Raw genomic sequence first — 27,763 nt, 5'->3', positions numbered from 1 at the left:
CCTGTTTCTGGGCATTTAGCATGTGTTCATTCTTTTGCCATTATCACCTCTACTGTACACATCTTGTTCTGTATATGTACAGGTGTATCTGTAGACAAATACCTGGAAGTGAAATTCCTTGATCAAAGAAGCCTGTGTAGACACTACTTTTCATTTTTCTATTTGTTCATTCCATCATTCATACAGAAATTAGGAGTAAGGTTTGGAAACTTCTACAGTGGTAATTTTAAACCTGCTGAATCTAATAATTAAAAACTTGAGATTTAAATTGTCTTCATTTCATCTTTCTAGTAATTTTTATCATATTTTTCAAAATTAGCTGTGCACGATCAGATATTTTAAAAATTGACCCTTCACCATAAATAGTTTGAGAACCACTGATCCAGACAACTCCACCTGGAAGGGAAAGATGCTCTTCCCCAGAGAATTGAGTGAAAAAGATGCATGTCAGGTTCCCTCCTACTGTTTTCTCCGCCAGTGATGTGTAATTGTGGCCCTTTGTCTTCACTATTCATTGCATATGTTGGGATCTCTTTCTTCACCCTGTAGATGACATTACCATGGTCATCTGCCCTGGCATCGCCAATCACAGCGAGAAGCAATACATCCGCACCTTTGTCGACTATGCCCAGAAAAATGGCTACCGGTGCGCCGTTCTCAACCACCTGGGCGCCTTGCCCAACATTGAGCTGACCTCACCGCGCATGTTCACGTATGGTAAGTACAGGCATGGCCAAGTGGAATCCCCCTTATTGTTGTCCTCAATACAAGCATGCTGTTACTTCTGTTCTGCTTTCCCTTTCTGGGTTCAGAATTTATGCCCATGTGGGGAGGCAGTGGGGCACATGGTTATACCATCAGCCAGTGGGTACTGGGCATTTATGATGCCATACTTCCCATCAGCCTTTCAGGTGGGTACCCGAGCCATGCCCAGCTCATCATGCCTCCGAGAGACAGAGTGCAAGTAACAGGGGCAGGTCTTCCCCACCGCCCCCTGCAGGTAGGGAGGTGTCAGAGCAGGGCCAGGAGCCCCATAGCCAGTGCCCTGTATCACACTGCACCATCCTCAGAACTCTTGTGACTGGCCAGCAAGGGTCGCGAGGAGGCACATGCATGTCTGTGGGAAGGGATTCTGGCACATCGACAATCATAGGATTTCAAGTTCCTTCAAGAGAGGAATTGGATCTCATAATTGAGACAAATGCTTCTTGCCTTTATTGAAGTCCTGCATTAGCTCTGTCTTCCGGACTGCCGGTTCTTGATTCTTATTTAAGTTTCCCTTCATATTATACATGCACACACAAATAACAAACACATAAAATATGTGAGTATGCACAAACATTGGGGTTGTTTATAACCAGATAAATTATTATGAGTTTTAATGGGAAACAACTGAAAATTGCATCTATAATCTCACCATAACTATAATTTTCTATTTGTTTATTTTCCTATTATTTTATCTGTGTGTATGTAGTTTTTATTTAGATGCAGTCATAGTATGTATATCTGTGATGGCTTAATTTAAATAATCTTATATTCACTAGCATAAAGGTGCATAGTTGTTACATTTAATCTTTTTAAGAGCCACATTGCTGTTATTCCCCCATTATAGTTTATCTAACCATTCCTCTTTGGAGTCCATTTAGCTTATTTAGAGTTTTTCAGCATTCTAAATAATGATGCTATAAATATCTTCTGCATAGAATTTGTTTTTCTCTTTAATGACTACTTTGGTCTGAATTTCCAGGGCTAGAATTTCAAAGGCAACATTCTGGATGCATATTTGTACATATTGTCACATTGTCCTCCAGCAAGGTTGTTCCGGTGTATGCTGCTACTGGTGATGTGTAGGGCACAGATAGGGAAGCATGAGCGGGGGCACCTGCTCCGTGCCAGCCTGGCTGCCTCGCGCCCTGCTGCTTCTCTGCACTCACTCCCACAACTAAAGACACCATGTTACAGACTCTTCTGTTCAACAGTTTGGTGAGTGGCCCGAAGATATAGGTGAAGATCCAGATTTACAGATAAGTCAGACACATTGTATGTGGGAGACAGGATTGTGTCCAAAAGGCAGACATGGGCAGAATCTTACAAAAATGAAAACAATGTGGGGAATGATTATAAGGTCCTGAACTTGGATGTAAAAATCCATCTATACAAATTGAAGATGGGGAGACATGGCTTGGCCTTAGGACCTGAGACAGAGACAGACTTGGGAGGGCTCTCTAATAGCACGATATACCAAAAACAAGACAAGAAATGCCAGTGAGGGCACTTAATGTGTGCCTGAACCAAAGCTGATGTCTCGTGCAGACGTAATCCCTTTAATCTCCACAGCAACCAGCGAGACACTTAGTGAAATTGTGATGAAAAGGCACACAGAGGCACAGAGAGGTTAAGTCATCGGGCCAGGCAGAGAGCCAGGGAGCAGGAGAGCTAAGAGGAGAGCCTGGGCTGGCTCCCATCTCAGAGCTGGGAGAAGCTCTGTGTGTGTGTGGCCCAGGTCCCCACCCTGGGAATACTGTGCTAGGGACCCCAGGGGGAAGGGACAGTAAATTGGGAGACATCTGCACACACGCCAGGGAAATTGGGTGAGAAGAGAAGAAGAGTAGGCTCAGTGTGGTACAAGGTCACAGAGACAGGACCCTGGCCTTGCTGCTGACTGGTGGTTTAGCCTTGAACAGCTTACTTAACGTTCCAGATTCCTCAACAGCCCCAAATGGGGGTTTACAATTTTACACTTAAACATGGGTTACTAAGGACTTAGCAAGCAGCTGAGCGCCTACCATATAGTAGCTGTTCACTATATGTTCGGTTTATTCTTATCCAGATACTTGCAGATCTGAGCGAGGGATGAGCCATGCTCTCTGTGGCCCAGATAAATATGTTCCTTCAGTAAATAATCACACCACAGTGGGGTGGGTGAGGTGGCAGCGAAGGGAAACCAGCATGTCTCCGTAGGCAAGCAGTGGTATTGTGGTAGGATTGTTCTGGGAACAGTATTTGAACTGGGTCCTCAGGGTCCCAGGGGTTGGAGCTCATAAACAGAAGGGAGTGGGCTCTGGGGGTGGTCGGCATGCACAGCTGCCTCTTAAGAGCATGGTATGTCTAGGCTGGTGAGCTGACTCCCAACGAGGAGAACCCACTGGGCCAAGTCAGCCCTTCTAGGGAGAGCTCAGCCCCACAGGTTTGCAGTCAGTTAACTGCTTCCTTTCATTTATTGTTGTTACTGTTTGTTCCATCAGAATTTTAGAAGAGAATTCCTATAGTTTGCTGTATTCCTGTATTTGTCCAGAAAGGCAGATCTTCTATTTTCCAGAAGATATGTTTCCCCTGCAGTTTTTAAAAAAACCTTTCTGTTAGAGAAAATGTTCAAAATATAAAAGTGGGGAGAACAGTAAAATGAGCCCAAACAAACCCCTGTGTGCGCACCACTCAGCATCAACGGTTACTCCACTTATGGCCAGTCTCATTTCATCCATAACACCCTTCCTGCCCTTTCCTTCCTTTTCAGAGATTATTTTGGAGCTCGTCCTAGAGAGCCCTTCCTTCCATCTGCGACTATTTTAGTGTGGGATGCTAAGCGATGCGGACTTTTTGTAAACTGTTTTAATTTGCTAGGAGCTCTAACAAAATACCACCGTCTGGGTGGCCTAAACTACAGACGTTTGTCTTGTCACAGCACTGGAGGCTGGGAGTTCAAGGTCAAGGTGTGGGCAGGCTTGGTTTTCTCTGAGCTTCCCTCCTGGGCTTGTAGGTGGCCATCTCCTCCTTGTCTTATATACCCATGTGTGTGTGTCTGTCTCTATCTGTGTCCTGGTCTCCTCTTATAAAGACACCAGTCAGGCTGAATTAGGGCTCAACCCAACTGACCCTGTTTCAACTTAATTATTTCTTTAAAGCCCCTTTCTCCAAATACAGTTATATTCTGAGTCAACGGGGCTAGGACTTCAACAGATGAATTTGTGGTGGACACAGTTAAACTCATAAAATAACATAAGCACAACACCACCATCACACCTAAGACACCAGCATTCCTTAATAGCAGTTCTGTTTCTCCAGCTGACTTCTTTGTTTTTTTCTTTTGTAATTACTTGGTTCAGGATCAAAATCAGTTCCATACGTTGCTGTTGGATGGTAGGTTTCTTGAGCCTCTTACTTATTTTTTTAGTGTTACTGTCCCTCCCTCTTTCTTCCCTTCCTCTACTTTTCAATAGAAAAGGAAAAAGAAAGCAGAGCCATCTTAAGCCTTTTTTAAATCTCCTTCCCTGCACTTTTCATAGATCCCTCAACCAAGTCAGCCTCGTCCATGAGGGAGGACCGGATGAGACATTGAGGGGGCTCTGGTTCCCAGGACATACTGCAGAGTGTATGCCAACACCAGGCACTGGCCTGAGCTCTGTATGGACAGCCCTTCTCTGGTCTTCACTTAACTGCATCTTGTCGTTTGGGTCTCAGCTAAGATGTTACCTTCTCGGAGAGTCTTTGTCCCCTGCCCTCACCCCTTAATCATTCTCTAATCCCATGTCTCCCCGACTCTATTCCATGGGAGCCAGCAGTCTTCGTGCTCCCTGGTGTGGCTCCCCATGCCCCGAATCCTGCTCATCCTCTAGAAAATGCTCACTCTTCCAGGCCTGACTGAGGACTGAGGTGAGAGGTGTGAAATGATCGTTTGTAAGGTGATCTTGGCAAACCACATCTCAAACACGAGAGCCTTCCCTTGTGCAAGCTGCACTGCTCTTGAGCAGATGGCAGGCCATCAAGTCACCGTGAATACCCCTTTTGGGCCTTTTGAGACTGATCTTGACCAGAGGAAAACTAAACAGGGTGTGAACAAGAAGCCTTCCATTCTTCTTTTCCTGTTACACACCTACCTTAGATCTGAGAACATTGTAAAAGACCTTGCCCCACTTAGACTAACTGTTCCAGACCGCATAGGCACCAATCCCTTGCCATTGGACATCTTTGCTGGTGTGATTAGAAATTGTTAAAAACAGATCTCTCTCAAACAGAAGAATTTCCTAAATGGGTACTTACGCATTCTTGTGACTTAAGAGTCCTTCATGCTGCCTTTGAAGGATGAAGTCATTAAGGAAAATCCTGCATGACAGCAGTTCCCATTTATTTCACACTGACGAATGCCAGGGCGCACCAAGCATGTGCATACACTACTTAGCCCGATCCTCACTGACATCCAAAGGTAGGTGCTAGTGTCCTCATGCCACAGGCTTGCCTGGAGTCACCCAACTAGTATGTGACAGAACCAGCATTCGGATCGTATGGTTCTCAACCCCAGTTAGCACCAGCTCTGTGGTGGTGCATGCTTCCTATGCAGGATATTGTTCCTGAGGACTACACAGGAGCAGGGAGATGGCTAAGCATAAAAAAAAGACTTTTCCCCAATGTGGTGGCGGTGATCATTATTACTGTTTACATTAATAGTATCACTTACATAGCATTTGTTGTGTGGCAGACACTGTGCTGAGTACTTGATAGGATGTATTAAATGAGACATCCTCCCTTCAACAGACCAGGAACCTGAGGCCCAGTGAGGTTGCATAACTTGCTCCACAAGGCTGATGAGTGAGTGGTCCAGATTTCCAACCCAGACAGTCTAGCCCTGAAGCTCATGCTTTTGAACAATGGCCTACATCCCTTCTCTGTGTGAGAGACTGCATCCTGCCCATACATTTCACGAGCAAGGAGATTGTTCCCACCCAGACACATTTTAGGTTTAAGGCAAAAGTGCATCCAGGAGCTTCTCAGAGCCACAACAATGGGTCTGGTGCTCTTCGAGCATCCCAGAGACATTTGTGGGGGCAGCACCCCCCATGTGGCGAAAACAGGAAGCATGCAGAGTGCCTGCCATTCTGAAGCTACCAGGCTAGTAAGGAGCTGCTCCCCCTGGCACAGTCAGAATCAGTCTGAGCTTCTTGGCTGAGTCTGTCTAAAAAGAACGTTGACCAGACATTGTCTTTTTCAAGGACAGGGACCAGATCTTGGTTTTCAATTTTGTATGTGATTTTTCACGTTCATCTCCTACAGGTGGTATGTCACTTAGAGAGAGATGCTCAGGAAATGCCTGCATAAGGAAAGAGCCTAGGTTTTCGAGTCCAACAGATGGGGGTTTGAACACCTAGTTCACCAACGTTGTCGAGAAAGTTAGTATTAATATAAACAAAAGTGTGTAGCATGGAGTCCAACAATTGGCAGTAAATGGCAGTGACTTTTGTCTTTATGTTTTCCACTCTTGTTTTCTGAGAACCAACCTAGGGAGAACAGGTGAAAGGTGACTTGAGCAGCCAAATGATCTCACCTCTGCCTCAGCCTCATGCAGTTAACTGCATGTGAACTTTTGCAAGGATTCATTGAGAAGCTGTGCTTGCTAAGCAGAGAATCCTGTCTTGAGTGTGCTATAAGTTATGACTGTACAGAGACAGCCTGGCCCTGGTGGTGACCTCAAAGGATACAGTCTGTTCTTTCTGACTTCACGGCCTGCAGAACTGGCCCTGCGCAGTGTGCTGGGCCCCAGGGCTGGGGTCACACACCTCCAGCTCAACACTACTGGCTTCTGAGGGCACAGTCAGCTCTCACAGTCATGTGGGCAAGTCATTTTTATTGTAGTACCTGCTATTTTTGCTGTATTTTAGCCTTCTAAAAATTCTTTTCATTCTTAAAAAAATTCCTCTCCACTTGCTGCAGTGTAATTCATATATATATATATATATATTTTTTTTTTTTTTTGAGAGAGAGAGAGAGTGCAAGCAGTAGTGAGGGGTAGGGGTTACGGAACAGAAGAAGAGGGAGAGAGAGAGAATCTTAAATAGGTTCCACGCCTAGCACAAAGCCCAAGGCTGGGCTCGATCTCATGACCCTGAGATCATGACCTAAGCCAAAATTAAGAGTCGGACACTTAACCAATTGAAGTGCCTCTATAGTTCATATATTTTTAAGCTAGAAAATATTAAATATTTCTTTTGTGACAGATTAAATGAATTAAATTAAATTGAATGACATTAACTGATCTGACCATAAATAAAATGTGAAACTGTTAGGATGACAAGTGGAACCCACAAGAGTGAAATGTATAAGTCTTTTAAATTTCTTATTGAGCTTGGGTACTGTACTGGATCAGACCAAGTACCCAACCTTGTCATGGAGGAGTCAATAAATAACACTTAAAAATGATAGAAGATATAGGAGTCTTGAAGATTTTTTTTTGAAGTATGTTTATTCTAAAAAGCCTAATCTTTAATTGAATCACTGTAGCAGTGGACATGATGGCTTCCTCTTTATTGACTGAATTGATTTTTTAATGCAGACACTGTTTGGAATATAAGTAGTTTTGTCAAGTGGTGACACAGGAGACCAGTAAATTAAGGAAGCATTTTGTTTCATCTTTGTGTCTTTGGCTCAATGCCTTCTCCCAGTCTTCCAGGATTCATGTTCAGAGCAAAGTACAGTGGCATCAAGTCCATCACCCAAGGAAAGAACTGAAAACCAGAATCACGCAGCTGTGGTTGTTCTGACCTCTGTTTTTCTTGAAATTGAGCCAAGTGACAAAGAGACCATGAGTCTGATCTTGACTATAAGAGAGAAAATTGAAGATTTTTAAAGTCAGTTCTAGGGATCCCTGGGTGGCACAGCGGTTTGACACCTGCCTTTGGCCCAGGGCGCGATCCTGGAGACCCGGGATCGAGTCTCACATCGGGCTCCCAGTGCATGGAGCCTGCTTCTCCCTCTGCCTGTGTCTCTGCCTCTCTCTCTCTCTGTGACTATCATAAATATATTAAAAAATTAAAAACAAAATAAAGTCAGTTCTATATCAGATGAAAGGAATAAAAACAGCCTGGAATTGGCCCCCACAAGGTGACCAAGTCCTTAGGATCACAGGCCTCCTGAGAACTTAGTAGTCATCTCTGACCAAACACCGAGCTGGGGGTATTGTGGCATTGAATGCTGTCCCAAAAGATTTAAATTGCCTCCCTTGTGAATTTACACACAGAAGTGGGCCCTTCCCTTCTTTCAAAACATTTGAATATCTGGCATCAGAGAGGAGGTGTCTGGGATCCCAGCACTGTCTTCTGTTGCATAGAGAAGTTCTATAATGTCCAACTGAGTTTAATACTGGAAAATTTTGTTTTTTAAACTATCTTTTGGAACCACAAGGGAAAGCCAGAAAACTTTGCCTTGCCTTGCTTAGAAGGTGGCATTTCAGTCTTAGAAGGGTGGGAGAGCTTGTACCTGGGGAGACCGCATAATTTAGCATCCCAACAGGATTACTTTTGAGTGTGAAAGAGGCCCTTAGTAATGACTGCATCAGAATGACAAACTCCAGGAATCTCCCAAACTAGAATGTAAGACCACCCTGCTTGGCATGCTGTAGAGATCACCCAGGATCCAAGACATTTTGCCATAAGGGGGTACAAACAGTGATTTTTAAGGAACTTCTGTTTTGTTTTTACTGCTCAATCTACCTGAAGATCTTTGGTTAGGTCATGAACATAGATGTTTCTATAAGATTCTTGTAGCATTTTGATTGATGCAGACTCAATTTGAATTGTATTCATGATTCCAGATTGACAACCACGAGTCGCATGGCCTGTACAACAGTTGAGTGTTACAATGGCAGGAGGACACGGTGGGAAGATAGGAGGAAGGAGGAGATGGGTGGAGAGAGAGAGAACATGACTGTGAAGGTGGTGAATTTGCAGAAGCTCAAGCATCTTGGTAAACCATCTGGTGAGATCACATGCTGGGAGTCACTGCATATCAAGATGGTGCCAAGCGGCCAGCATTAGGGAATGTGATGAGGGCAGTAAATATGCAGAGTAGAATTGTGGAGAAGCAATGACAGTTCTGGCTTCTGGGATCAGACCTGGATGCTTACCTTTCAGCCCAAAGAAGGCAGGTTTAGGTATTTGGTACCTGGGCAAACAAAGCTAAAAGCTTTCCTTTGTAAAAATCTGTTTCAGAGATAAGGACAAGACCAGCTCATCTGCTGCACAAAGGGGGCTCTCATTTTATTTCTGTAGCTGTTTTCCTCTTGAGTGACACAGCTGTGCAGTGGCTATCACAGCTCTGAGAAACGACAGGGGCTGATGGCCCCCAGATGCCTGCCAGGAGCCATGTTGTTAGCCAGTCCAGATCATTCTCTTGGATTACTGTCAGGGGGAAAGATATTTAGGTACGCCTTTCCTGTCTCCAATACAGTCATCACAGTCACGCTGGCCAGTGGTGTGTGCTTTCGTGCTACATGATTCAAACCTCTTTACACAGCTAATGTGTGGCACACCCACCACGTTCTAGCCCAGGCCTGGCATGGGGAATGTGGAGATGACTCAGTCTCCATCCAAAAGGAGCACCAAGTTTCTGCATCCCCATATTTGAGCCTAGTTAGTCACGTTAGTGCCTCTCGGAAATGGCTTTTGTGAAAGTAGTTTTCGGGTAGCCTTAGCCTTGTCTTTCTTTAGGGGTGTGAGGTTGAAGAAAAGCTCTTTCCTGTTCTCAGCAGGTTCCCTTTCCAAGATGGCCCTGTGGTATTCACCTCTCCAAAGCCAGGTTAGTGTCTTATGTTTCATCTTGCCTTTAAAAGCTGCAGCAAGATTAGATACCCAAATCTTATTACCGGTGCTAATCCCATAAGGATTAAACACACAGAGCCTCATTAAAATCCTTCTAGTATGAAAGAACAGGTCCCTGTAGCTTTTAGTAGAACAGTTCAGGGAGCAGCTCTCAGTCACTGAGGGCATTTGGTAAACTGTCATCAGGTGGAAATCCCAGAAGGACCCAGCACCTAGTAGAAGACATATCCTAGAGCTGAGAACATGTGCCCTTGCCTGGGAGAGATGGCAGCTCTTCACACAACAACCAACAGCTTGTCCAGCAGTAGGCGGGGCTGGCCCTTTATCCAGATCAGGTGTATTTGGATTTAATTAAATTGAGGCTCCCCAGGTGCCTATGCGATTAGCTGTAATTGCTCCTCGGTAGTGTAGCAAATCTGAGTTTTGTAACTGCCACAGTGACATCTGAACATCTGCTCTAGGTCTCAAATAGTCTCAAAGCCAAATAAAGATAGACAGGTCCTGGGGTGCCTGGCTGGCTCAGTCAGTGGAGCATGTGACTCTTGATCTCGGGGTCGTGAGTTCGAGCCCCACATTGGGTGTAGAGATTGCATAAATAAGTAAAACTTTTTTAAAAAACTTTTAAAAATACTATTAAAAAAAAGACAAGTCTAAAAGGAATCAGATGATGAAAAAACAAAGACTTTTAATAATGAAAAAATAAATCCTTGCAGTACTGTTACTTGTGTGGGTTTGTGCTATGAGGCAAAGGACTTGGGATTTGGGGTTAGATGTAGGTCCAAAGTCCAGCGCTCCCGTTGGCTCACTTTGTGAGGTCAGGCAAGTCACTTCATCCCTTCGGATCTACTTCCTCTGCTGTGTTGGTGTTCCCAGGACAGGGCCTGGGGCACAGTGCACGCTGGCTTTCATCCATTCATTTAGGTCATACTGGCTTGAGTGGCCACCCAGTGGCTGGCCCCACGGATACAGTGAGAAACAAGACCAGGAGCATCTTTGCCATAAAGAGTATACCACCTAATAGAGGTTCCTTCATATTAGAACAAAACATAGGGTTGTAGATAGTCAAGGGATAAACGAAATTAGGTAGAACCCCAAGAAAATGGTGGAAAAGTAAAGATTTTAGTAACAATTTAAAATAAGTCCCATTTCTTATGCAGGCAAATGATGTTCCCATTGCAAGCAGCACAAACCTCTGCTCCAGTGTGAGGGATGTGCTGAGTGTCTGAAACCTAGGTTAAACTGGTCTAAAGGGATTTAAACATATTGTTTTTTATTCTTTATTTTCATTGTTTTTTTTAACTAGCTGGATTTTTGTTGAAAAACCGGGGCACCTGGGTGGCTCAGCAGTTGAGCGTCTGCCTTTGACTCAGGTCCTGATCCCGAGGTTCTGGGATTGAGTCCCGCATCAGGCCCCTTGCAGGGAGCCTGCTTCTCCCTCTGCCTGTGTCTCTGCCTCTCTCTCTCTCTCTCTCTTTCTCTGTGTGTGTCTCATGAATAAATAAGTAAAATCTTTTAAAAAGAAAAACTAGTGTATGTACATAGTAAAACTATTCCAGCGGTGCAAAAGTCTATATATCATGAGTCAAGATGTGTCTCCCTCCCACCCTCAATCCCCAATTCTCCTCTCCAGGAAGTCAGTATCTGCTGTGGCTTTTCAGTGAATATTCAGTCAGATAGATTGTGCTATAAGCCCTTTCAAGCCCAGGCACACACTCGAGATGGTGGCGTCTCCCACCCTGATCCATGAGGTGGTCAGAGGCACTCCATTTCAGCAGGTTGGTCTCAACTTCATTGTTTTTCATAGCGACTTCACTGGGCTTCTGCTGATGGGAATTTCTACTCCTTTACTGTGACCAGCAATGCTGCAGTGAACATTCTTGCTCACATATCTTTGCACTTACGTGCATACCTCTTTGCACACCTGCAGTATAAAGCCCCCAGAAGTGGAATTGCTAGGCCATTTGTACTTAGACCAGCACTAATAGATGCTACCACGTTGCCTTCTGAAGGCTGTGCCAGCGTACACTCCCTACATCAGTGGACAGGCCAGTGGGCCAAATACCCACACCCCCTTCTGATCTGGGGCATTGGTGACCTTTTCTAGCAAGGACAATGGAAAATGATTCCTAATCATCTTTTAAACTTGCATTTAAGTCTGAGTGACATGAAGCAACTTTTTGAACTGCCTATTTGAAAGACAAAAGAAACAAAATCAAAGATATCCTCCACTTTTTTTGTCAACTAGGACAATGGTTCTCAAAGTGTGGTCCCTGTACCAGCAACAACATCATTGCCTGGGAACCTGTTAGAAAGGCAAATTGTTAGCCCACCCAGACCAGATCTCCTAAATCAGAAATTCTGGAGGTAGGGCCCAGCCATCTGTGTTTGAACCCTTTGCTTAGGCCCCAGCCTTAGAGTTCCTGATTCAGGAGATGGGGTGCAACATGAGAACATGCATTTGAACAGCTCTGCAGTGCTGATGCAGCAGGCCCAGGGACCATACTTTGAGAACCACTGGCCACTGCTAGTGCTTAAAACATACAGTGATCTAACCTTGATGCTACTTTTCTGGTTCACTCTTTACAAGAAAGAGTACCAGAAAGCACCTGTCTGTATTCAAGGCTTTAAAGATTGGGCATTTGGTGGACCTGGAAAAGGTGCCTGGTGGTGTAGAGTGGGGACTCACCCCTACTGTAGAAACCTGGCTTTTTTTTTTTAATAAATTAATTTTTTATTGGTGTTCAATTTACCAACATACAGAATAACACCCAGTGAAACCTGGCTTTGAGGATATATTCAGAAAGCTGCTACTAGGCCAACAACCCACTTTGGAAGCTTCCAAAAGGTAGAGCAGTGCCTCCACATGTGAAGGCTGCTTACTGAAGGGGACAGGAAGTCTGTAAAGGGATGGCCCAGAGACAGAGCAAGAGTATGCTTCAGAAACCACTTTCCTGTATTTGTCGGAGCTGGAGAGGTCCTTTCTCCTCACATGAGTGGTCCTGGGCCCTGATTGTACTTTGGAGGCACCTGGAGACCCTGTAAAGGACCTCCCAGGCCTGGGAGGACTGCCTGTGGACAGCCTAGGCATTAGTGTTACTGTTTTTCAAGATCCCCAGGTGATTTAATGTGCTGTCAGATCGATGCAGTTGGATCGAAGAACACTGCTTTGGGAGAAAAATCTAGAAGCCTAGATTGGCCTTGTCAAGTGTTAAGCTATAATTACTTGTTTAAAATAATTTAAACAATAGTTTAAATGGTTTGGGCAATGTTTATATGGGTGTAAGCATGTATAAACTCATCATGCACTTTCCTATTACATTATGCCTCATCAAATAAAAATAAAAATAAAAAAGAATAGAGTGGGGGTACCTGGCTGACTCAGTTGGTTGGAGTGGGACTCTTGATCTGAGGGTTGTGAGTTCGAGCTCCCATTGAGGGTAGATATGACTTAAAAAAAAAAACGAATAGGGCAGATTTCTGTGTATTGTTACATAGTGGTTTCCAAGACATACTGTTAAAATAAGAAAAACAGGGATCCCTGGGTGGCGCAGCGGTTTGGCGCCTGCCTTTGGCCCAGGGCGCGATCCTGGAGACCCGGGATCGAATCCCACGTCAGGCTCCCGGTGCATGGAGCCTGCTTCTCCCTCTGCCTGTGTCTCTGCCTCTCTCTCTCTCTCTGTATGACTCGTAAATAAATAAATTAAAAAATTAAAAGCTATTTTAAAAAAAATAAATAAAAAATAAAAACAAAGAAAACAAGGTATTAAATAATCTGTATGCTACCACTGACATTTTTTAAAAGAATATAAGAAATTACCTGTTACCACATCTCTAATGTTTTTTGAATTTTGTGCCATATGCAGGTTTTACCTATTCAAAAAAAAATGTTAATGCAGGTTCCTGGGCCTGGCCCCCCTCTTACTGAGTCTCCAGACAGCTGGTCTGGGGGTGAGGCCCAGGGCTGCCCCTGTCTCACAGCCTCTCCAAGTGATCCTATACCCCCTGTAGTCTGAGAACCCCTCTGCCTGGGGTTGTGCTGGTCTGGCAGGGGCCGCATCCCTCTATGAAAGGAAGCTATACAAGGCGCTTGCCCCAGGCTCCAAAGGCAGCATCTCCCGTGCCTTGCCGGTGTGAGAAGCAGCCGGTCAACCCCCGCGAGGAATGGCAAAACCTCTGAACCGCTGCCTAGGTCAGCGGCCTGTTTCGACTGTAAATCCAGAGTCTCCTCATGCTGGCCTGTCACGTGCATGTGTCTTGCCAATGTCCCTGACTCCCTGTTGGGCTTTATTTTAAGTTGGCTCCCTGAGGAGCCTGGGGTTGGGTCTTAGAAGGGTGTGACAGACCCCTTCACCCATGCGCGGCGCTAACCTCCTCCTCTTAGCAAAGCCACGGAGAACAGAACACGGCTTTGCGGGCTTCCACGTGGGACCAACTGAGATCATCTCTCTTGGACAAACCAGGCCCTCTCCGCGCAGGGGTCTCCTCTGTGTGCTTCTCAGTGAGCCTGCCTCTCTTGGCACTCTGTCCTTACGTCATCAAGAGCTTAATATTCTAATCCCGTAGAGAGTCCTGGCCGTCCCTCCAGACTGAAGTTTGTCCTTCCTTCCTTCCCCCACGCTGACAAGATCCTGTAAATAACATTCACTTGGTACTTTTCTTAACACCATGAGTCATCATACACAGGAGTATAGCATCCTGTTTTGCAGCCAAAGAAGCTAATCCCAAAGGGTCTCGCTGTTGCTTTTGTGAACAGACATGCTCACACATACTCTGAATATCTATTTTGATTTCCATGAGCTTCTAGACAGGCTTTTCCACAAGCCCCCTTCAGGGAGCATTGCACATCTGCCCATGATGAGTGGCATCATGGGCACCACAAAAGGCTGGTTCTCCTCTTGTCCTGAGGAACATCTGGAAACTTTTCTCCAGGTCGCCAAAGTGTGTGTATATATGCCCCTTTCTCTCCCTCCCTCTCTCTATCTCTCTCTCTCTCTCTTTCTCTCTCTCCTACACACACACACACACACACCTGTCTGTCAGCATCTTGGCACTCAGTCAGGAACCTTCCAGCTCTCTGCAGCTCAGTCATTTTGTTGCACCCACAGTGATTGGCCTCACCTCTCTGCCCACAGGCTGCACCTGGGAGTTTGGAGCAATGGTAAACTACATCAAGAAGACATATCCCCAGACCCAGCTGGTCGTCGTGGGCTTCAGCCTAGGTGGTAACATCGTGTGTAAATACTTGGGAGAGACTCAGGCAAACCAAGATAAGGTCCTGTGCTGTGTCAGCGTGTGCCAGGGGTACAGTGCACTGAGGTGAGTGATGTCCACTGCATGCTCCCACCTGTCCCCTCCTTTGGTCAGCACTTGTGTGTGTGGATGCCCCAGGACACCAGTACATATCTGTGAAGACCAGACTGAGCAGAAGCATGTGGTTTTTGCTTTCATATCATACACTGGAGTTGTCTTACCAGACTCCTTAAGCCCGATCTACAGCTGTATTTGGTGATCAGATCTGTAACTGAATAAGGGCTTTCCCCATAATAGCTGTGGTTACCCTACAGAGTCTCTGTGAGGTGACTTAGTCTGTTAATGCTCTAAGAGTTTTGTAGAACCGAGAGTTTATTGGAAGAACACAAGAGACTGGCAAGCCAGAATCTGAGACCTCGGCCTTATGATCCCAGATCCCTCCTGCCTACAGGAGAGTTGACCCTCAGATGGCATGGGGAAGGGATCTGTAGAAACCACGTAATCTGTGCCCTCACAGTGTCCATCTCCTATCGACATCCCAGACATCACCACAAGGGAAACGACCTGGCTGGTAAAGGTTTATCTCGCCCCTAATGTCCTGCCAACAGAGCCCTGCAGGATGAGCCCTTAGGAGGGCATTTTCATCTGCTCTGACTCCCCTGGAGATGTTTGATCCCAGATCTCTTGAGGGTCACCACACATGTGCGCGTGTGCGCGCGCGCGCGCACACACACACTCATTCACACACTACCTTCTCCAGACTCTTGAAATGCATTCACATTTTTCCCTTACTCCCTCTTCACAATGTCTTTTGTATTTCAAATGAATGTGACCAGTTATTAAAGATCTCTTGAAGAAATCCAGAATTGCACAAGAAAGTTTTAAAAAGTCTCCCTTATTGATCCAACCTAATGCCCAACAGTCCTTATAGTTAATAAATGATTCCTGCCTTTTGGCCTTGCCTCTATCTCTCATAGTATAGTTTCAACCTTTTGCAGCATTTTCTAAGGGATAGAGGCTGCCTGTTATTTCCAAATATGTATTACTGGAATTTGAAGCCAGCATATCCAAAGGGCAAATGCAGGCCCAGAATTCAGGCTCTGCCCACAAGGCATAAAGTTGGCCCAAAAGGAGGATTTAAACGTGCCCGAAAGAAGACGTGAAACACATCCCCGAAGGAACCGTTCCTGAGTTCTAGGGCCGAGGCCTGGGTTCTCATTTTCCTCACCTGCACAATGGGGACAGCAGTAATACTACATAATACCTACCTCACAGCACCATTGTGAGGGACAGAGGCATACACACGTATGCAGGACAGGCGTGTATGGTCCGGAACTGGTAATTACTGTCAGTCACTGTGAGTCAAGAAGTGTAGGTTAGGCCACTGGGTCATAGAGACCAGTCCGGTGAAGTACTGTTTCACTTAAGAGTCACTTGGGGGATCATAGAAATAAATTCAGTTTCTTGGGTCCCAGTCTTGTTGATTTGGACTCAAGGATCTGGGGTATAGAGCCAGGACTCTGCATTTGGACACATTTCACAAGTAACTAATGATACATAGCCACATTTAGCAGTCATTGGGCCTAGGGACCTGAGTGGGCCCCTCCAGCTCTGTTGTCACAGGATGAGGTTGATCCCCTAATGCTCCTGCTGGGAATCCTCCCCTTCAGTCCTCCTCTGTGCTCTGGAGAGCCAGATGAAAGGACACATCCCTTTATTTTGGCTTGCCTAGAAATACCCAATTCCCAATTCATAGCCATTATGGAGCTGGAGTTAACCGAAGTCCCATCCTGCCTAGTCACTGGGATAGGAAAGGGCCTACCTACCTGCCTGCTCTCACCTGACAAATGGTACAGTTTTCAACAAGCCTGCTATCACCTGCAAAATTACTGTGAGCACACACTTTGTGTTCAGAGAGCACAGCATTTGATAAGTAGGAGGATGCAGGACAAGTTTGTTTTCATTTTTTTCCCCCCAAAGCACAAAATCTTAAGTGACAGCATCTGCATTTCATTTTGCTGCGTGAGCGCCACCTGCTGTTGGCAAAAGCAAGTGATCCTTGCATTGGGTGAATGAAGGTGTTTGCCGGAAATCTGTGCAAACTTAGGAAACAGGGACTCTAGAATCTGTGAGGCACTGTGTATACCACCCCTCTTTGTGACCTCAGAGCTCTTCAGACTCTAATCACGTACTGTCACATCAACCCCGTCCACTGAGGAGAGAAAGAGGCAGCTTTGTCCCATGGAGCACAGAGAATAATGCCAGGGCTCAGATCCTGTGGCCCCACACACCGAAGTGGTGCCTGGTCAAGGAGACCCCATCACCCTGTGTGTGCAGGTGCTGCCTGGGGCTCGGGTGCCCTCAGCATCCTAATGAGATCTACTCACCGAAGGACAGTGCCTTACTTTAAACAAGTGTCACCTTTTGTTTCTGCCAAGGCTTGAGGGCAATGAGCCTTCTCAGCACTGGGACGATGGCAGCCATGTTTCCTTTACGCCGAGGTGGAGCAGGGAGGGCCCGGCTGCCTCTGCAGGGGCCACACAGGAGTCCATTCCACCGGTAAATCTCCCCTAGTTGAGTCCTGAGAACCGCTTGTCAGTGACCCATCCCCTCCTGCTGGCTTCTCACCCTGATAGTGCACCATCCCTCTAGCCAGAGCCCACCCAAGGTCCAGAAGCCAGCACCCGCTTGCCGTAGTTAGCAAAGCCCAGCTGCTCCTAGAGAAGCTCACATTTATGCTGTGCTGAACCGCTCAAAGGGGCACACAGGTACCCGAAAAGTACCTGCTGCTTATGAACTTAGCATCGTTCCCTCCATACAGAGAGCTACTAACTAGTCCTGGAAATGTGTATGGTCAGACTCAGTCTAATTCTTTAATCATTTGAAGTTTACTTATGAAGACTCGTGATTATAAATTCATCCAATGAGTAGTGACGAGCCAGGAGTGTGAGAGGGAAAAGAAGTGGTACCAGCAGGTTACCTGCAGGTTAATTCATCCCTTGATTCATTTGGTTCATTCAGCTAGACACCCTTCTAGGTAATGAGGACACAGCCTCCAAACAAGACAGGCCCCTCATGGGGCCTAAAGAAAAGGGAAGGGAAGCTTTTCTGGACTGGTTTCAGGTAAAATCAATTCTTCATTCCTAAGGAAGCCCTCAACAATCTTGCATTGCAGATCTGCCAATCGTACTATGATCAAAATACCAGTATTTCATTGCAGTTTGGGTATGAGACATAGTCTGTGTATGAGGACATCACAGCACTTATGATGTTTGCAAAGCAGCAAACCAACAAGTAAATATCACTAATAGATTACACACCATGCCAGGTAGGGCATCTGGGTGGCTGAGTTGGTTGAATGTCTGACGTTTGATTTCAGGTCATGAGCTCAGGGTCATGGGGTCACACCCCACACTGGGCTATGCACTCAGCCTGGAGTCTGCTTGGAATTCTCTCTTTCTCCCTTTCCTTCTGCCCCTCCCCCTCAATCTCTCAATCAATCTCTATCTATCTATCTATCTTAAAATAAAATATTACCACTAGGCATATGGTGCAAGGAAATCATAAGTCAAGTGAAAGCCAATGGAGAGGGATTTGGGCAGCAGGTGAGGGTAGAGAGGACAGTGGTACAGGGCCCAGGCGAGGGTCAGGGGCCCCTTGGAGGACAATAGAGAGTTAGCAGATCTCCCTAAGTGTAGTCCTGCCCCTAGCTGAATGGGTGTGTAAGCACCACTTTCTGGCAAATGGTGTATGTATTCTCTCTTTTGCTTTGAATGGGCAACCTCCAGACTGTGGATGCATTTATGGCAAGAGCGAGGGCTGTCATTCATAAAGTCCTTCTATAGAGTTGTCCCTTCATCAAGTCTGTGTTTATAGTGCAAGAGCTGTATGACAGTTTTAACGATCAGTAGTTTTGTATCAGAGCCAAGCAAAAGGGGAAAATCTGCTGAGTTTAGACAAAACTCTGTGGGCAGAACTCCAACCTAGGAAACAGCTTGGCTTCTCCACCAGTGGGTTGTGAAGCTGACCAAATGGCTTGCCCTTAGTATCTTGGGGATTTCTGTTTACTTTTTATTGCTAATTTTTTTCTATCAGAAAAATGAGGGGGACAGCCCCTTTCACTTAGTAATCACATTCCTATAAAAGTACATCCTAAGGGAAAACATTCTGACCAGGCAGAGAGCAGTTAGTGGGTGGCCATCCCTACCTTTGAGCTTCATGCCCCATCCTCCCTGCAAAGCCTAGCAAGGCTGGAATGAAGGACTCCGGGCCCACTCCCCAGTGCATAGAGGGGTTCAGAGATGGTTTTCTTTTGCCTGCACTCTCAAGCTGACCTCTCTGCAGATCAGCCCTGCCCCGGAACCAGCGGCCAGCCTGGAGCCCTCTCACTTGGGTCTCTCAGGTCCAGAGGCTCCACCATCCCTCCTCCCAGAAGCCACACTGTTCAAGGGTGGTCTTGGCTTTGCCGCCACTACAGTATGACTCTTGTAGGGCCAAGCTAGAGGTAACCAGCACCTGTCCAGCATGAGAGAGAATTGTAAATTATGACCTACAAATTACAGTGGCAAACAAGGAAGATTCTATTTTTTAAAAAAAATCAAGAAAATCTATAACATTACAGAATATATATATTAAAAGTAGTGGGGGCGGGGCCTGGATGGTTCAGTTGGTTAGGTGTCTGACTCTTGAGCTCAGCTCAGGTCTCAATCTCAGGGTTGCGAGTTCAAGCCCCGTGTTGGGCTCCACGCTAGGCATGGAACCTACTTAAAAATAATGATAATAAAATAATAAAATGAGGGGAAAAAACGTAGTGAGGAAGGCAACTATGTAAAATTATGATAGTAGGATAGGGGAAATGGGAAGTCCTACTTCAATGAGTATAGACTTTCATATTCGCACGATAGAAAAGTTCTGGGGATCTATTACACAACAGTGTGAATAGACTTAACACTACTGAACTGTATACTTAAAAATGGTTAAGGTAAATCTTATGAGTTTTTTACCACCATGATTAAAATTTTTTTAAAAAAGGGGATCCCTGGGTGGCTCAGCGGTTTGGCGCCTGCCTTCGGCCCAGGGTGCAATCCTGGAGTCCCGGGATCGAGTCCCACATCAGGCTCCTGGCATGGAGCCTGCTTCTCCCTCTGCCTGTGTCTCTGCCTCTCTTTCTCTATCATAAATAAATAAATCTTAAAAAATAAATAAATAAATAAAATACTTATCTTTGAAAAAAAATTTTTTTAAAGATTAAAGACGGGCAAAGTCTGGAAGAGAAACTCCCCTCCCCAAATAAGAACAATTTTCTTACATTGGTGTGGTAGCATTCTGGGAAAAGGTACTGTGATTTTGCAGTTTCATTAGCATATTACTTTTAAGGTATGTTTTAATATTGCCTACATCCACACCCTGTAAATTCATCACCTGCCTTAATTTGCAGCACACCTGTCTTCTTGTCCCTTTCTGGCCTGTTAGAGCCATGGGCTCCCAGTCTCACAGAACCTTTCTCCCACTGTCTTCTCGAAGACCCCAGAAAAGCACTTTGATCACTCTCACAGCCTCTCAGCACTCTGAGATCTTATTTATGTGAGTCAGGAGATTTGAATTCCTTTGGGTGTTAGGTGCCCTCTTTCCCCAGCTCATTCTCTTCTGACTTCAGTTCCTTTTAGTCAATGCTTGGTCCACTCATTGTGCAAAGAAGAAGTTGGGAAGTTGAGCTTTCTCTGAGAAGCCCTCCAGCGGCATAAAGCAGTCAGCTCGGCTCTTCCTTACCCTAGTAGGTTGCCCTGCATATGACTGTAGGTGCCCATTTCGTTTGGACCCTCATCTATGTGATTTAAAAATCCATATCCTGGGGCACCTGAGTGGCTCCAACAGTTAAGTGTCCAGCTTTTGGTTTCAGCTCAGGTCCTGATCTCAGGGTTGTGAGATCAAGCCTGGCATGGGGCTCCATGCTCACCAAGGAGTCTGCTTGAGATGCTCCTTCTCCCTCTGCCCCTCCCCCTGCTCATGCTCTCTCTTTCTCTCTCTCTCTTTCAAATAAATCTTTAAAATTAAAAAAAAAATCCATCTCCTTCCACAACTCTTGTTTAAAACTCTTTAAAACTCTTGTAAGTATTCCAAAGGAAATCGCTCACCAGGTAGCTGGGAAACCAGTACAGATAGTATCTTATTATTTAATGTTACATTGATCAGACATAAAGACATTTATTTGTTTTGATAATAGATAGGTAGACAGATGGAGGGATAGCGTTCTTTAAAAGTCCGTATATAGGGAGATCCCTGGGTGGCTCAATGGTTGGGCGCCTGCCTTCGGCCCAGGGTGTGGTCCTGGAGTCCCGGGATTGAGTCCCACATCAGGCTCCGTGCATGGAGCCTGCTTCTTCCTCTGCCTGTCTCTGCTTCTCTCTCTCTCTCTCTCTCTCTCTCTCTCTGTGCCTCTCATGAATAAATAAATAAAATCTTAAAAAAAATAAAAATTAAAAAATTAAAAAATTAAAAATAAAAGTCCGTATATTTCCCCTGCTGGTTTGGGGGATACTCTCTTCCCCTAATTTGCATCCTCAATGACAGAATCACTTTCTGAAGTCTTTGCAATTCTCAGGAGGCATCAGCCTTCTCAGAGTCATCCTGAGCCTTCCTGAAGTAGATGAAACCGGCCTTCCTGGAGAATTCAAAGCCGTCCCCTGCCTGTAATTATGACCTGGCTGGGTTCTCCTGGGTTCCACATGTCTCTCCTGTGTCCTCAGCCAGACCCTCTTAGTGGCTCAGCCCAGGGATCACTTCCTGCTGTCTCCTCTCTCTTCTGGAGGATGTAGATGTCTAGAGACAAATCAGGAACATGGAGGTTCTGCTCTTTGGCCAAGTGAAGAGATTCATTCAGTGTCCAGAGAGCCAGAGTCCCCTGACTTTGGTGCCCATTTTGTGGCATGCCTCAAGCAACTTAAAATTCATTTCTTCCATTGAATCAGCCAGGTCTCATCCAAATGTTCTCTGCATGTTTTTTTTTTTTACCTCAGACTTTGAGCTCAACACAGGAGTGTGTTTTCTTGCCAGAGAGGACTTCTCTGCTTTTCTTTCTAGAAGTTTCCCTCATTTTGAGTAGCCACCCGGGGTCCTCCACAGGAAGACCAGTTTCTTCCAGTCCTGCTCCCATCTTTGCATGTCCTGCTGATGGCTGTGAGATCTTGTATCCTCTCTTGAGTGACATTCACCGTGTGCATGCTCTGCCCAGTGGCCTGCCACCATCAGGAACCATGATGGTTTCTCCTCCCCTTGCCTTTCCCATTTGCTGGCAGTCCACCATGTCATCAGGGTTTCAGCTGAGTGTTCTTTCCCCCCACATCACCACCGTTCCCTTTAAACCTCCTGCCGACTCCTCTGGTTTCCAGGCAGACATTTGCCCCATCCTTAGGAGACACATGAGGCATCTCTCCCAGGAGCCTGTACCCCAGGTCTCCTCAGCTGAGGCGAGAATCCAGACTCCTTCCTAACACCACCAGCCGGCCAGCTCTCCACTTCCCCACATCCACCTTTAAGAGAAGCAGCAGAAACACCACTGAGGTCCCCCAGGGTGGGCTCTGCACAGCCTGTGCTAAAGCCATCTAGAAACCCCAGCCATAGAACAATCTGGGTGTGAAATGGATTCTCTTGTTCAACCCCCTGATTGTCAGATGAGAAAGCTGAGGCTTGGCGAGGTGAAGTGGCCTTTAGAGTCTGCAGTGGGGTCAGATGGGCTGTATTCAGGTCTGTGTCTTACCTCCTGGGTGACCTGGACATCTTGTAAGACCTTCATATCACCGCCTACCCAAAGGCCCCAGGCTCATCTGCCACACCAACCTGGTCCTGTCTCCTGCCTCCTCTAGCTGCATAAACAAGACAATGGGAGTTTGGCCTCGGTGGGAACTGCATGAGTGAGGTTTGGTGGGGCTTTATGGGTCATGGTTCCATATAACCTGCCAGCTTCTTTACTGTCCCTGGAAATGGTTGTGGAGTCTCATGGGTTTAAGCAGTTAAAACTAACTCTGACTCTTCTCTGTAACTCTTTGACTGTCCTCAGTGGGACAAATCATTTTCAGTAGCTCATAATTCAAAATGATTTTCTATTTTTTTCTCTTTATTCCTCCTCCTCCTTCATTATTATGGAAAATTTTAGGCACATATAAAAAAGAGTAGGATATTGAATTCCTGGGTGCCCATCACCCACTTCAGCAATGCTTAGTTCATAGCTGTTCTGCTCCCTCTACACCTCAGGCACACCCCACTCCCCTAGAAATTGGATTATTTTATTTTATTTTATTTTTTTTAAAGTTTATTTATTTATTCATGAGAGACACAGAGAGTGAGAGGCAGAGACACAGGCAGAGGGAGAAGTAGGCTCTATGCAGGGAACCTGCCGTGGAATTCGATCCTGGGTCTCCAGGATCATGCCCCCGGTGGAACGCGGCGCTAAACTGCTGAGCCATCTGGGCTGCCCCGAAATTGGATTATTTTAAATCAGATCCCAGGCATCATATCATTTCATCTGAAAATATGTCATTAGTTTACACTAAAAAACTCTAAGGACTTTTTAAAAATATAACCACAATACCATTATCATACCAAGAAATGAATGATTCTCTAACAGCCCATTTCTACTCAGGGGTCAGATTTCCTTGATTGTCTCACAGAAGTGTTTTAACAGTTGGCTTATTTGAATCAGGATCCACATAATGCCCACGCATTGCTTTTGTTGATCTGTCTTGTAAGTTTGAGTCTCTACATTCCCCGCCCTGATTTCTTTCCATATGTTGTTGTTGTTGGTGGTGGTATTGAAGAAATTAGTCCTTTAAAAAAATATTTGGAATGAATGTATTTATAATACATTGCTCTTGATTAGGTTTTATTAGGCCAATATAAAATTGTTTCAGTTCCTGTGCTCGCTTCGGCAGCACATATACTAAAATTGTTTCAGTTCCATAATTTATACCCAAAGGTTATGAAAGCCCCCCATGGATGCTGAGTGGTAAAGCAGAGATGCTAGGAATCTGTGTCAGCCAGCAAGATTGGGGGAGATGGTGGTTGCAGCATCCTCATCCCAGTCCTCCTTGACCCTGGGCCCCTGGGGGTCCCCGGAGCCTTTCAGTGAGTGGCTCTTGTCTTTTAGCTCAAGATCCTCTGCAGGGCTGGAGCAGCTTTCATGTCTTATGTGTCTGGCCGGCACCCCCCACTTCCTTCCCTCTGCATCCCCTCTAATATGCAGGACATACTAACCGAAGCAGTTAGGAAGTCAGCAAAGGCAGAAATGTCCAAGAGCCAGAGAAAGCTGGGACAGTTGGCTGCCTGAGAAAGGGGCAGCTGGGTCCAAGGTCGAGGGGAGGGGTGCTGGCAGAGGAAGCAGGTTTTGGCTCATGGATTGGGTGACTCCCTCCTCCCTCCTCACTCAGACCAAGATGCAAGTGTCCAGATCCCTGCCTTACTTGGGGTCCTGCGCACAGTGATCTGACCCATCCTTTCTATTTCTGCAACATTTGGGAAGCCCCTCATACATTTACAGAATGGTCTTTTGACCTTTGAAGGCATTGTTGGTTTTCCCCTTTGAGCCTCAGCCCTGGCTTTCAGGAGCACCTCACAGACCATTAAAGCCACAAACCCTTTCACTTTTAACCTCTCACTACCTCTTATTTTTTTAACCACAATATTATGGAAAATGTTTGCCGTTCCAAAACTGAAGTGTGGCAGCCTTGTGGAAATTGCCTCATAAACCCCTGGATTTTTAGGAAAAAAAAAAAATTCCCCAGTCCCCTCTTTAGCCATCTGGCACCAAGGGATTCTGTGTGAGAATGGTGACACCCAGATTGACTTCCAGGGTAGAAGCACGCCTTGAGACTCAGACGTCTGCGAGGTGGGGGTTAGCATGGACTCTGTGGCAGCTGTGTTTGGGTTTACACACAGGGAAGAGGGCACAGAGCAGGAAGGGCTAACCAGCTGGAGGGAGGAAATCCACCATGCTGGCGCATAGAGAAGGCCACCCCTTACTGTCCTAGTGTCACCCAGAGCCAGTCCCTTGACCTCTCTGAGTCCATTGTGGTCTCCTGATCTAGGGAGGGATAATATTATCTGCCTAGTGCCACTGCCGGGGGATCAGGCGGTGACCCTCATGTCAGGTAGGCCTGGTCATGCTAACTACACACACTAGCTCCTCAGAACCAGCCCCCACAGCCATGTCCAGAAGGAGTGGATTGCCGCTCTACCTCTCCTTCCGTTTCCTTGCCCCTTGAACGTTCTAAGCCTAATCAAGAGAGCTCAAATGGTATGATTTCCCTTTGGTTCTCAAACAACAACAAAAGAGATTCTTTTAGGCTCTGCCCTGCACTGTGCCTCTCCATACCCACCCTCCCCTTACATACACCTGTAATTAAACCAAGAAAGTCTTCCTGCAAGGTAGGAAGCCAAATAGAGGTGTTCAAATGCCAGTACTGGTGAGCTCTGTGACTAAGAGAGTCTGCCATGCTTGAGGAGGGTGTTGGGACTGTCCCCCACAAAGCCTGTGCCACTACAGAGCTTTCTCGCTGGGACTGCATGTTCAGCAAGGCTGTTTGGTGTCTCCACAAGATCTCTCTAAGCGAGAGTTTGAGGCCATGTGCAGAGACCCGTGTTCCAGGGTCGGGAGCCCGTGCATCCCTCCAGGGCACAGCCTCTCACTCTGGCCTACCGTTTTTTCAGGGCCCAGGAGACCTTCATGCAGTGGGATCAGTGCCGGCGCTTCTACAACTTCCTCATGGCAGACAACATGAAGAAGATCATCCTCTCGCACAGGTATGACACCTTCACTTACTTTGGAGTCACTAAAAGCCAGAACTCTTGTTTCTCCAAAAAAAATAAAATAAAGGCAGGGAGGGGTGTTGCAGATTCTCTGCTGGCTGCTCTGTGACTTGCTTGGAAACAAACTTATCCCAAGCTGCCATATTCACCAAATCCTTTTCTTGCCCCCGTGATTCCCACTATATCCAAGATAAGAAACCCATCTCCATGATTCTTTCCCACATTAGAGCAATCCTCAGGGTGGCTTGTCATAGTGTAGGAACCTTCCTTCTTGGGCTGCTCTTGGCTTAAGAATCAGGAATCACTCTGCTGGCTTGTGGGGTTCTGACCAGCAGCTGCACGACAAGAGTCCCACCACTGGGCACCACGTAGTGTCCACACCGCCCCAGTCACACCTCTGCACATTCCCCATGCTCATCTTGCCTCACTCCTGCTCAGAATACTTCAGTAGGGTAGCCCGTGACCACTGCTTAGACCAGTGGCGTGCAGAAGTCAATAAATAATTAGCAATGATTTTATTGTTACAGTTGTTATAATGGATGCCATCCCTCCCTCTTCCCACACACCTGCCTTCCCTCTAGCTGGACTGGGCCACATGGAGGCTCATGCACCCTCTAGCCTCTCCCACTCCCACACCACTAGGGCCTTCCTGAGAAGGCCCTTCCCATCATGTCTGCCTGTTCTTTAGGTCCATCTCAGTTCTCCTCCATGAAGCCAACTCTTTCACCCCCATCTTGTTCTTCTGTTGCTTCCCCGGGGTGAATTCTGTGTCTTGAACTAAACTGTAAAGTGCAGGAGGGCTTGGGTTCATTTTGTTGTTGTTGTTTTTAAAGGTGTTATTGATTTATTCATGAGAGACAGAAAGAGGCACAGATATAGGCAGAGGGAGAAACAGCCTCCCCATGGGGAGCCCAGTGCAGGACTCCATCCTAGGACCCCGGGATCATGACCTGAGCCAAGGCAGATGCTCAACCACTGAGCCACCCAGGTATCCCTGGGCTCGTTTTGATATCCCCAAGAGCCTGGCATGTTATGGGCACTCAGGGGCACCCAATTTTAGGTGGAGGGGTTGTTGTCATCATGGAAAAGACAATCTGACTGAATGATCCATTTCTTATTCTCTTTATTTCAATGGTTAAAAGAAAATATGGTACTGCCCATCCCAGCTGAGCACACCAGATTGGGCTTCCTGTCGGTGGGATTTGCATGGAGTCTGGGCAAGGCTGGTGCTTGTGGGCCCTTCAGACCACCAAGCTTCTGGGCCCTGGTGACAGGCAGATGAAGGACAGGAGACTTAGGTCCCCTGGGCTGACTGGATGTAAACTGTTTTCACTCAGCTCATGGCGTCTGGACCCTGAGTCAGCCATGGCTTCGCTGAGGTTCCTATGGGGCTGGGGGTTTGCTGAAGTTCCAGAAGGGGTGAAGCCAAGCCTCTGACACCAAGTGCAGGTCCTCTGCCTCTCCACCTCTGGAATGGATGGACTCCTCCCAGGGAACGTTTGTTTTACTACAGGGTCCAATCTTGCCACTAATTAGTCCAAAAGGTCATGTAATTCTTAACAAATTGAGCCCTCTGAATATGCTCTAGGTGTATTTACATTTTAAAAATCTACTACAGAAAGCCAAACATTTAGAAATTTTAGGACCATTTCAAATTGTGGATTCTAAACTCAAAATATATAATCTTCCTAACAGTCTTTTGGGGGAAAAAATGCTAAAGAAATGTGTTCCTCTTTGAGAGAGGTTGTGAGGAGATTCCAGAACGTCGAGTTTCCATGATGACCTTTCTCACCATAGGGCCAGACCACAAACTCCTCCTTCAGCTGTGTGCTAGAGACCTCACAGGACATGAAAGTCGAAATGTGTACATTTTGCTCTCTACCTTTATTATCATCCTCTTAAGATAAATCTTTTTCTTAATAGAAATAATGACTCTTCGGGGTATATGTAAGCTTTTTTAGCTGACACATTGGAGAGCCGTTGACTTGCCCCAATGCTAGTTTACCACTGTCTCCCTCATTAAATGACAGAATCAACTTCCAAAGAGAAAGGGGCAGTGTCACCAGTGTAAAGACAGGCCCCCCACAGTTTGGCTCACCACTTACCACTCACCACAGAGCCCATCCTAA

At 46.1% G+C, this 27,763-nt stretch overlaps 1 protein-coding gene across 2 annotated transcripts in view; it reads left to right on the top strand.

The window, feature by feature from the left end:
- Positions 1 to 27,763, top strand: part of ABHD2 (abhydrolase domain containing 2, acylglycerol lipase) — a 103,866-nt gene that overhangs the window by 62,379 nt on the left and 13,724 nt on the right. For both annotated transcript variants that reach the window (XM_055326284.1, XM_055326283.1), the window contains exons 5-7: positions 550 to 717; positions 14,717 to 14,900; positions 25,536 to 25,628. In XM_055326284.1, coding sequence (XP_055182259.1) covers positions 550 to 717; positions 14,717 to 14,900; positions 25,536 to 25,628 — 445 coding nt within the window. The remainder of the gene's footprint in view (positions 1 to 549; positions 718 to 14,716; positions 14,901 to 25,535; positions 25,629 to 27,763) is intronic.

Source organism: Nyctereutes procyonoides, unplaced genomic scaffold (genome assembly GCF_905146905.1).
Source record: "Nyctereutes procyonoides isolate TBG_1078 unplaced genomic scaffold, NYPRO_anot_genome, whole genome shotgun sequence".
In the NCBI taxonomy this organism is placed as follows: domain Eukaryota; kingdom Metazoa; phylum Chordata; class Mammalia; order Carnivora; family Canidae; genus Nyctereutes; species Nyctereutes procyonoides.
The sequence above is the reverse complement of the archived record's forward strand: the minus strand, read 5'-3'. Positions and strand labels throughout refer to the sequence as shown.